Raw genomic sequence first — 12322 nt, forward strand, 5'->3', positions numbered from 1 at the left:
CTTGGGTAGAGAGGAACACACATATTCATGCTATTTTGTACCAGTTTTGTGGAGTATTTCAAAATACGTTAAGATTGCTGACTCTAATTTTCATGGCAATAAGGGTGTAGTTTTAACTTACATAAACAAACGAGACAAACCATACAAACTGGAATTTATTTAATTCATACAGTACAACAAGGAATATAAGAACTTCTGCTTTACATATGTATTTTAAATTATTTTTAGGTATTTTAGTTTTAAAACTTAACATTCAGTAAGAAAGTGTACTATCAAAAGCCAAGTCTGAAGCAGTTTTTTCTGCAGAAAAGTCAGAAAAAAATCCTTTAAAATGTTCATTAATATTAAATGGAGATTTACTTGTTCATATACCAGACAACTATTTCCAAGTTGTCATACTGGCAGTATCCCGCCATTCCTGTAATCTCTCGTGTATGTAGTTACAACATATGTTCTAGCTACATTTTAGTAAGTGGTATGTTTTAAGATGGCAGAAACTAATTAGGCCTCTCACACCTTTCCTGCTACTCAAAGTAACACAGGCTTTGCCACAGGAATGCATTAAGTATAGTTTATCCACTTTGAGCTAGTATTTTCAAAAAGATGTATGGGATAGTCGCTCTGGCTAACTGTTTTTACATAATAAAAAATATGCTCATCAGAGCATAGCAAAGTGATCTTTTAACTGTTTAATGAGCTGTTGTGTATCAACATGGCCTGGAAATGCTTCTTCTGACTTCTGGGCAGCTGTGTAACTCCTCTGAAGATCTCCAACCTGTAAGAAACACACAAACTAATTTTGTAAATCCAAGCACTGCAGTATTTGCATTGTGTATTCTGTGCAGTACATTTCTGATGCTCACAAATGTTTAAACATAGCTGGTCCTGAGAGTGAACAAATAAAATAGAGTCAGTATGGAGGCTTTTGAACTCAGGGTTATGTCCCCCTTACATCACGGGATGAGAAGAAAAAGATAGAAATGTGATTTTAGTGGGAAGGATGCTTCAAGACAGTAACTTTATATCCCATTCCACCTGACTTCTTGGAGAATGGACAACAAGGTACACCATGCCCAGTGCTTGAAGTGAGGAGGAATAAAAAATGGAAGATTTGTTTTTAAACTCCATAGAAGTGCTGTTGTATATACATGCAAAACACATTCAATCAGGTCTCTGTAAAAGCTGCAACCCCATGTGATTTCCTGCTTCCTCACAGAGAGGCACAACAGTGTTGGAGAGCTGATGTTGCTCCTCTGCTGCTTTTAGAATTATGTTTCCACATTGTTCCCTACTTAGGGAACTTTATTTTTTCCTAAATAGCCATCATCTTTTGGAAGGAGGAAGCGTATGTAAAGTGAGCATCTCAGAAAGTGGGTTCAGCAAAAAAGAACCCGAATGCTTGGAAACACATCTAGTAAAACTGATAGCTCCTGGGTGGAAAGGAAGAAGCTATGGAAAGTGTCAGTAGGAGGCCTCTGTTGCCTGCACCTCAGTCAACACAGAGCTTCCATGCAGCAAGAATTCTCTGAAGGGGAAGAAACCAGAGCCCTGGCTAGAGAAGTTATGTTTTGTAAACCATGGCCTTACACCAAATCTAAGGATTGCATTACCATGCTGCATCAACAGCTAGCTGATCTGGCTATCTGTCTTCTCCCACAACCTATACAGGTTCTTTGTGAAAAAGCTACGTAACAATACATTTGCAGACTAGGATTTACTCCTTAATCGGTAAGTACAGAATGCAATTATTCAAAACCATTTTATGTTTCACAATGGAGAGGATATGCTTACAAATTAATGGGTTGTTCTCTCCTTGACGCATGTACTTTAGTATCTGTAGGAGTTGGGCTGCCCACACAACACAGACTCGTAACAGAATCTTGAAGGTGTAGGCACAAGCAAAGGAGCAATTTTTTCTTGTGAAAAATATAAGGACTTGTACAAGTTTCTCCTTATTAACAGGAATGTTGGACACAGTTAATTCAGTGTCTGAGACACTCTGTATGAAAGAAATTATTAACACACAAAATTCAAAGGTTGTAAAGCTGAAGAAGACTTACCTTTCGAGATCAGTAAGATCACGGGATGAATAAATTATATTCTTTCTATAATTACTGATAAATCATATTATACTATTTCACTTCACATTCTGAAAAAGCCAACGACTGTAAAGACTGTAGATGGAATTGTTAACGGATTGTTCCATCTCTGGGCATTTGGAAAATTACAAAGTACTTTATAGCTAGTTGGCCTCACTTATTCTCAAATGCAAACATTGGAATGACTACTTTTACACACAAAGCTTCTGGGTATTAAAATGAAAACGTAACTTTAGTTTTCCTTGAGTTTATGCAACCTGCATTCTTTTGTCTTATCTATTTGGAATTCTCAGTAATAACAATAAAACCCCAACTGCCCCACCAAGGCTCAATTTTTAGATTACAAGAACAGCATAGTGCATTACCTTCTCTGAGAGTATTGCAAAATTGAAATGGGGCTCATACATATGAGGTGCTAAAGATGAAGCAGTCTGCAGCAAAGCTCTTGCCTATGTAGAGAAAGAAAAAAAAAAAACCCGAAATCTGTGAGGGAGGGAGTGTAACAAGAATCTAATGCAATTTTCATAATTCTTAAAAGAAATCATCTTGTGTTTTCTTTCTTACTAGGCCTTTACTAAGAAAGCCATCTTCAGCTATGTATGAGTTATACCAATAGTACATTTAGGTATAATACAGTTTAATAGCATTGAAATGAAAAAGACTCTTGGTTGAGTCAGAAAAAACATGTTGGGACTTATCCAATTAAGCAATTCAGTTCTAAACACTGAACAGAATATATTAATTAAAAAAAAAAGTATTAAGTCCCACCCCACTGTATTTATCTGTTGTCTCTGACAGCACTGACTTAAACATCCCTGAAAACCTAAATTTTATAATAAAAATGACAGTTTTCACACTCAAAAATTTTAATAAAATTAACTCTTTTTTTCTGACTAGCAAAATAGTAGCATTTTAAACTAATGAAAAATTAAGTATCACAGTGTGCATTTTCATGCTGTAATTAAGGTCAACTTTTGAATGCTTTTACTAAAAAATTGAGAACTTTTGGGGAAAAAATCTGATCTTTTAAAAACAAAAGTATCTGTAAACGGGTTGGGAAGGCAGAGTTAAGAACTTATTACAACTCCCTAAATCTGACATCTCTGAGCATATGCAACAGTACTTACGAAAGAACATTGTAAAATAAAATCCAAGATAAGCAAAATATCTTCACATTTTTTATTCTTCTGTGCATAATTTTATTGCCATGATGATCCTGATTTTTAATTATACATGTGTTACAAGAAGAAAATAGAAAATCTTAAGCTAAAAACTAAAATAGACAGGAAACAATCAATTATAATGGAAAGGCTCTGCATTGCTAATTATTAGCAATCACAACCTCCAGAACTGGACCTAAGTTCCACCTGGGAATTAAATGTCTATAAATTTCCCGATTATGAAACTGAAACTAAATCTAAAGTTTATTTGTCACTGGAAACATCCAGTGCTGAGTTCATTCCAGTGTTTCCATGGTAATTGCTAGGTTATCTGAATAAAGTTAACTTCGAGAATTTGCTCTTATAAAAGGTATTTACAAGTCTTTATATCATATTGTAGCTCTCTACATGAATCCATCAAAATAGGCTTGCTCCCATAAGGATTTAAACAAGCCCACAGTAGTTCAAACTGTCCAACAAACGCATATTAATTTTCCCTGCATGTGTATAAAAAATGAATGCATTTAATCCACTGTGCATGTCAATTATACATCTAAGCGCAATACAACTTAGTACACTCACATTAGGTAAGACGAACCACCAAGCTTACTGATGCAAAAGTATTTATCAAGAACCTACAGCTTTGCGACAAAACTCTAAAGCAATCTCCTTGTTGAAAAAAGTCTTTTAAGAGCTGATCTGATTGCTGTCTTCTGCCACCCAACAGAAGTGTATTATCTACATTTATAAACTGAATATGTAGTCAAAGTTGTAATTTAAGTGACGATTACAGAGTGATGGGTTTTGTTTTGGGTATCAATTTAGAAAAAAGATCTCAACAACTGCAAAGCCACTGTAAACCTTGTTTGTCTTTGATGAACCATTCGGATACGCCTAAGAATGAGCAGTTTAATGGGAGATGGCACGACAACGTGGAGGTTACACTGAAACATGCACAGAAGTTATCCATGTTTTCTGCCTGTAATAGTAAGGTAGACATTCATACGATGCCTCCACCTCAGGGAAATGAGATGTTTCTTAACTACAAAAGGGCCAAAGGAAGCATTCTGTTTAGGCTGAGATTCAACACCAACCTGTTCAATGTGACCTTTTCGCATTTCCAGCACAGCCAAGTTGTTGTAAGCTTCTGCATAGTCATTATTGTTGACTAACGTTAGCTTGAAACACTGGTAAGCCAGATTCAGGTCTCCTATCCCCTAAAAGTAAGATTGTATTTTAATTTGTGAGAAGATTGGAAACAACATGCATCTGTTTTGTTGTCTGGAGTATCTTTTCACCCATATGTACTACCATGGAATACAAATTACAATAAAAACATGCTGATTAGAACCATATGTGCTTTCTTCCCAGACCCTCTCATTTGCTTCTTATTCTTCCTCCAGACAGAATCGTTTCTCTCTAGCACAAACTTCCATGCTCCAAGTGATATTCACTTCATCTAATTTAACTTTTAGATTACTAAAGTGTCATCTAAAGACTACACTATCTGCTACTGTCTATAGCAGGGTAAGAAAAACAGAGATGTCTCCAGAGGGGAAGTCATCTTGCCTCTCTGTCTCTACACAGATTAAAAAAAATATGTGTGGAGAGCCTAGTTTTTAGAAGATAAAAATAAGTGAGATGAATTTCTTTGTATGGAGCAGTTGACTACTCTTTAATGCTCTAGAATTATGACCAACACTGATACAGCATCAGGTTAAACATTAAAAGTGACAAATGCTGAAAAATATAGGCACATCAGTTCAAATTTCAATGTTTTAGGCACTATAAATTTATGTGTTTTTCCTAGTTGCAGTACAATCAAGATGAACAGTTGAGTTTCTCTCTGGCTTAAGTTAAATCATAATCAGCATTTGAAAACAACTCATATTAGAAAGCTGTCAAAAACTTTATTCAGTAACCTTATTCTGGGCATGCAGCTAAACAGAAATCCAACACAACTTCTGGAAGAATATCTGCAAATTAGTGTAGATATTTAACAAACAATTTAACAAATTTAACAAACTTTATCGTACAATTACACGATATTTCTATAGCTGCCTATAAGACAGAGAAACGTGCCTTCTCAGCTATGACATACATGGTGCTTTAGTGTCTGCTACATGCTGCTGAATACATATTTTTATGACAACAGAATCAGTCTAATGCTCCACGTAACACAAATAACAGCTCAGACAAAAATATCTTGAATACAAATTTTTTGTCAGATTAGATTGTATTGCAGCAAAGGCCTTCAAGGGCTGGTATGTGTTGCAATTTTTTTAGAAAGAAGGGAAGGTTAAAGACGGTGGGGAGGGAGCATCTTTTAGCAGGAGAAAGCCACATTCTGTGAAGATGTACAGAACTTTTTTCTTTTGCCCCTTCCTCTCTACTGCAGTGCAAACAAACCTTTAATCTGTACTGCACTTTATCCTGTACACTACTGGATTTCATATTTCAAAGTAGGGCAATGACTCCTTCCTAGTTATTCTTTTCCCAGTTTTTGTAAAATTGTATTTATTCAGAAAGGTTGTTAAATTTTTCATACCACAGCCACGTGTCCCAAGTTGTACCACACATCTGCTGTCTCCTCCTCATTTTCAGCCAAAAACAGTGCACGTTCAAATGAAGATAGCGTCATATCATATTGCTGGGCATAGAAGCAACAGAGGCCCACATTGTTAAAAAGTTGGCAGTTATAAACACCCATCTGCAGGAGCCGTCTAGATTGAAAGAAAATATTTGTTTCACTTTTTTTTTTTAGATTAATTTCAAATAAGAGTTCTATTCTAAATGACAAAGTTCTCTCCTCCTTTCTCCCTATTCTGAGAGGGTGTAATAACCAAGTGTTACAGTCTTACATTTGGTAAAGGTTTCATGAAGGGCAGTGCAGGGCATTTTTGATAAGTAGAATCAAAGCTGTGCAAAACAGTCTTCGTGTAAATTAGGTAACTTCTGTCTTTTTGACTGTGCCGCGTGATCCGACTTTACTGTAAGACAGAGTTGTATGCAGACTTTCTCCTTTTCCTCTTTCCAATCCCTCAACCTCTATCAAGCTGTAATTTGTTGCAGTTACCTTTTATAACTTTTCAGACTTCAATTTTTTGCTTGATTCCTGCCCTTCAGCACTGCTCTAATCAGTACTAGTACATCTAGTATGTGAATCTACATTAATCTTACATTTGAAGCATAACTCAGATTTTGATTCAAATTGTGTTGTTTAATGCGTCTTTTAGAATGGAGATGTTTTATAAAAATTCTGTTTATTGATATTTATAGGAAAAACAGATACACTAAGAGGCCAGTGAAAAAGAGGGCTGCTGTCTGCAGCACAACTGTGAGTTTCTAAACCTAAAGCATAAAAGAGCTCAGGTCCATCAGAAATGAGATGGTACTGCTTATATTGACTTAATCTGCTCTTAGACTTAAGAACATGAGTCAGGCTCCTTTGCACTCTGACTGTAATGAAATAAAAAGCAAGCAGCATCGTTTAACAACTATCTTTTTATTGCTTTCAGTTAAAACATGGGGGAACCCCAGCCCACGTTCAAGTAAGGGATTTTGTGGTCACAACTGCTCGTGACTTCAGGTGGAGTTTTTCAAAGACCACTCTTTTTCACAGGGCTAAATAGGAAGTCCATGTGCCTTCTGAATGCAACTGATGTTGAGAGTAAGGTCCAGTGTTCTCAAACTGCCTCATGCTGTGAAAGATCATTTCTTGCTTATTAATCAAATAATAACGGTTTTGATAATATTTGTTGATACTTCTACATAATCCACATGTAATGATGACAAGTTTTATTTAAGAGAGAGGTGTAATTATCACTGGCCGAGAAGATGAGTAAGTTGGTATGCTGATTTTATGGTGATATTTGTCCAAATGCTCAATCATCTTCCCATGCCAATCTCCTAATGTTCTTTTTTTGCTATCAGCATTACAAAAATCAAGCCTTTATATTACCCTCCCACGTGTTCAGTTCCCCCTCCCTCCCCACAAGTGTAGATACCTATAAAACCGCAGAGCTATCTCGGGCTGGTCTGAATAAAAATGGTTACTGCCAATGCATGCAATGGCTTCCACATGAGTATTGTCTTGTTTTAAGACGTCTTTATAGTACTCTGCAGCCGAGGAGATGTTGTTCATTTCCTATACAATTGGAAAAAATTCAGATTAATTCTACTTTTTATCACCGATTTTTATCATAAAACTTATTAAAATGTCAATCTACTGAGTGCTTTATCTATGCCCTGTACAGTACTTAACTGAGATTAATTATGTATGCTTTTACAGTCCTCTGATTGTACAATGCAACATCACCAATTGGCATCTTCACAAGCGACACACACATCCACAAGAAGAATGCACATTAATTTATCAGTGCTAGCTCTACCTGTCATTAACTTTATGCCATAGCTACAAAAAAAAGACTTATTTGGTTTTTATTTTTTAGAAAAAGCGATTGGTCAGAAGCTTAGCATGTGCAATAGGCATTTGCTACTTGTGATACACAGTAGTGTGCAGTCGATTTCCCAGTATGGTAACATAAAGTGGACTTATTTCCCCAGTCAATGTCTCAATGTCTCAACTTTGTAAGTCAACTCATGAATTGCTCTGAACACAAATGAGAATATAATTGCATATGAAGAATTATTACATGCCTTTGAAAACAGGAATCATGGATTTATTACCAAAACTTGTACTAGCTAGGATATGCCAGTTAAGAGAACTATATTGTATGAAAATATATGGTTGGATGTATGCTACTTGGAAGATGAATTAGGATGAACTCATTGCTGTAAACAACGTCACACTTGAGGAGTGCAAGTCACCAGAGGACTCCACCCCATATCAGAAGAAAATAAATTGAAAGATCAAAACACATTTCTGTGTTTAGAGAGGAGTAATTTCTACCTGTGTGCTGTAGATACACTGTACTCTCAATGTGACTAAAGAATAAGCTTTTATTTAACCTCCGCAGTGTATTTAGCTATGAAAAAATGTATTTCCTGTGATTAAAGGAAATAGTACTAAAGCAGTCCCTTTAAAAATAATGTGTTTTTTTAAACTAAAAAAGGTCTACAACTCTTCCTACTGTCAAAAGGTAGTGACAGAGAAGAAAAGCTCTGATTAAGATGCCTGATGCATATATTCCACTTGTGAGTCTATGTAATGAGAACAGCCCTGTCCTGCAGTACAAATCTTTGCTAATGAAGTTATAATCCTGCACTCAGTGCAGTCAGTGCAAAACTAGATCCTGTCAACTATATGCTGCTCTTTAATAATTCCTTAAAGGGTTATGCAATGTTATATATGGTTCTGCAAAATAATACCCATATTAAAAACTGTTTAACAATTCAGAAAGAAAAGCCTCCAAAAATTATGCAGCTGTTTTCTTCCTTGCTGAAGGACAAAAAGGATTTAATATGAAAATGGATTAATGCTTAGGGGTTAGATGAGAATGATGAGAACAGGAAAGAATGCCAAGTATGAATGTAGACAAAAAAAAAAAATCATGACTTTGTTTAAAACATTTGTTCTGGAATAGCATCATTACCAACTTTCAGTGAAAAACAGTATTAAGTCCACCGTTTGACATGAAAATACACACTTTTAAAATACAAAATACATGGTTACCAAGCTAAAATGAAACTACTTTAAAACTAATCCTACTTAAAAACTAATCCTACTTAAAATAACATCTACTTCCTAAACTAAGAAACATTCACATTCCAACTGTTCTCACTGGCTTAAGAAACTAACAGTAACACATAGTGCTAATAAAGACAACATTGACGAGTGGACTATTTTGCTGTTTAATCCTGCTAGCAGGCTGTTGGTGACTTGAGCAGTTTTAGTACGATGAAACATATATAAACTAGACTTAGCTACATGGACAACATCTGGACCACTTGACTTAACGTGGACTTGCTTCTGTGTGTCAAGGGTAAACAGGATCTCACTAGTGTGATTAACCATTTAAACAAATAAGCCTGCAAGGCTCCCCTGATATCACTTTGGTATCTTTGTGTAATGTTACCTGTTTTGCATTAGTGATACTGAAAATCAGCATAGTTAATTTTTGATGACCTTACAGTTCAATATTCAACTATTGGCTCTTTTTAATTGCCTAGGCAGCTAACCGTGGCCACAGTAAGGATTGCGTAGTGGATGCATACCTCATAGATTCTGGCAATTCCACAAATAAGAGTCACTTCTCCAGGAAATTGATCTAACCCTTGCTTGAAAAGGTTCAAAGCTGTTACAGGCTGATCCAAGCGCAAATACACCTTAAGCAAATAAAAAGTGTATATAAATGTAAAATGTCTGACTTTTATACTTCTACTGCTGTTTAACAAGGGAGATAAATAAAAGGGATGACACCTCCTTTTATGCAGTAAACCATTAGCTGAGATGGTGAATAATACTGGGAAAATAATGGAGTGAATACTGAATAAATCTCTGTAATGAAGATAAAATAGGCTAATTAAGATAATTAAATTTGCATGCATATCATCTAGACATTACTAATAAACCAAAAAAGTATCTTTTTATTTATAATCATATCAAAATAATATACTTTGACACTGAGGTGAAGGTATCACCTTGAATATTTTCCTGTTTAACGTATTTTAAAAAACTTATGTTTAGGCTTGAAAGAACTGCATCTTCAGGTTGATAGTGCTGGAATACCAAAATATTTTACTTAGTCAAATAAGACTGCACTGCACAGAGCAGTGACACTTTCAAATTTCCTTACTGCTCTGCCAACCTCCCCTGTCACAAACAATAAAATCCCATAACAGAAAGAGGGCAGTTTGGTCTCTGTGATTTTGGCTTCTGTGTTGATTATGACAATGCGTGATGTGGTTAACGTTGTGTGAGAATTGGATAGAGGACATCAATGTGTTGCTAAAGACCACCTCTGCAGATGCCTAAGTGTACAACTGTAAAGCCCTCCTGTTGTGGGGTACAGTAAATAGAGCTACAGCAAAGGAAAAAAACCCCGCACACCTACCTTGGGAAACTAGATGGCTAGAGTGATTAATCTGTCTCCCACTGAGTGGAAAAGTGTTTTGAGTGCTTCTGTTGGAGAAATATTACATTAAATAGTGCTAATACTTGATATGACTAAAAAAGGGAAAGAATCTGTGACTGGTATCCTGACACAAACATTTTGTGATGCAATGTAAGAAAAATATCAACGTTAACTGAACACCTGAAAAACCTCTAGACACATTTTCTGCTTCTGCCCTTGAGCTTTATGGACTTTTGAGTGCCAACAATCAAAATACAAGTTAAAGTCATAAGTTCTTTATTTGCATCCCTATAGACATATACCGCTGTAGGGATTTGCAAAGAATTCTTTCCTATGACCACCCAAGTGACATTCTTAATTGTCAGAGCTGTTCACTGTGAGTGCCTTCCTAGTAAAGGGACTGCCATTTCAAGTTGATCACCGGCAAAAAGAAAAAAAAAACAGGAATTTTTTTCCAGTCATTTTGCTAATGTCACTTGCATTTCCTGTATTAAGCTAGAAAACTAATTCCTTCTATTGAAAAGCAATAGAAGAGTGAGGGGTTTGGGTTTTTTTGGTGGCGTGGTACTTGGTAGACTAGGACTGCACTAATGACACCATCAATCAATATGCTTTAAATCAACAATTTATTCCTAAAGCACTCTATCTGGGTATGTTGCTGTATCTAAAACAGACTTCAAGTAATTTGCTATAGTTTTTCATTTATAAACCATGCAGCAGTTTCTGATGAATTTTATGTCTGCATTAAATTTTAAACTTTAAATAATTGTCTCCATTGTGACTGTCATGCTCCTTATTTTCTTCTAGCAACAGTCTTCTACAACTAAATTACTCTGTAAAGATTTTCAGTGCAAAGTACACAGATGAAAGAGAATACACGACAGCTGGGTATGACTTCTTAATTAAGAAGCACCTTGGCTGGTTGTTTTACTCCCAAGTATCACCTATGTGAGTGGCTTGTACAATTTATCCTAAATATGTGTAGTAAGCCAGTGCACACTGCCATACCAACAAATAATTTCATATTTTCTTTGTTTGAACTGAGAGAAAATTTTAATTAGCTGGTTTTTTGTTTTGTTTGCTTACTTGTTTTTTGACCTGATCTAGCTATGAAGCACAGATATCTTCATATTCTTAGGGCAAAAAATGTAAAAAATGGAGGACAGGAAACTCCACTAGATCTGCTCCTTTTTTATCTTTTTATGTTTGTTTACGAAGTATGTTTTCTGAGCATTATGACTCAAGTCTGGTCTATTGCTTCATCTGGAGGTTCACTCCAAAGCTGCACTCGCTACAGATCCTCTGTGCAAATAGTACGCTAAGGCAATACAGCCACCCTACTCTACTATGTAATTCCCATATCCAGTGGCATATCACACTGTCCAACATCTCTGCATACTGTGGAGCGTCTGTCCAGATGAGTGGCAAAAGAAATTAAAAGATAGGTGGGACAACTTCCACCTCCTCGCAGCTGCTTTGGGGAGACCTGCTATTTAAGAGTACTACAGCTATAGTCATTAAGTTTTAGATGCTAAACGCGGAATGGCTCAAGTTTCTTCTTGGTATCTCTCTTACCTCTGGTAAAAATATCCCATTTCCAGCTCTTCTCGGTCATGAAATACTTTGTAAGTTCTCAGCAGCCCCAAATTCTTTAAAGACTCTTTATTTTTTTAGTTTTCTTTTGGTCTTTCATCTTTTCATAAATTACATTTCAAGGGAGAGTTAGCTTTCAGGAAAATATTTTTAAAAAAATAGATAGCTGCTGTAATAATCAATATAAACAGAAAACTAATTGGTACTGTAGTATCGGTCTGTTTGCACAGAACTTGACGCAATCCTCTTATTTTTTTAATGGCTGCTTAACTCAGGTCTTATCTTTTCAGTACTGTCAGATTGAGCTATATGTCAGTGCCCTACTCTATTGCCTGTCCACCCACAGTCACTAAATCACGTTGTGCAATGCTTTATACTTGAGCGAGCTGGTCTATGGAGTGGGAGGTGGAAGTTCAAATGCAGCTCCTAATTG

The 12322-nt window shown here is 35.9% G+C and overlaps 1 protein-coding gene across 1 annotated transcript in view; it reads right to left on the minus strand.

Annotated features, from left to right (window-relative positions):
- Positions 1 to 583: 583 nt before the first annotated feature.
- Positions 584 to 12322, minus strand: part of TTC8 (tetratricopeptide repeat domain 8) — a gene marked incomplete at its 5' end in the record, with an annotated part of 30956 nt that continues 19217 nt past the window's right edge. Inside the window, 6 exons of the mRNA XM_009574187.1 lie at positions 584 to 775; positions 2465 to 2548; positions 4354 to 4476; positions 5808 to 5982; positions 7267 to 7406; positions 9437 to 9547. Coding sequence (XP_009572482.1) covers positions 659 to 775; positions 2465 to 2548; positions 4354 to 4476; positions 5808 to 5982; positions 7267 to 7406; positions 9437 to 9547 — 750 coding nt within the window. The remainder of the gene's footprint in view (positions 776 to 2464; positions 2549 to 4353; positions 4477 to 5807; positions 5983 to 7266; positions 7407 to 9436; positions 9548 to 12322) is intronic.

Source organism: Fulmarus glacialis, unplaced genomic scaffold, assembly GCF_000690835.1.
Source record: "Fulmarus glacialis isolate BGI_N327 unplaced genomic scaffold, ASM69083v1 scaffold6653, whole genome shotgun sequence".
NCBI lineage: Eukaryota > Metazoa > Chordata > Aves > Procellariiformes > Procellariidae > Fulmarus > Fulmarus glacialis.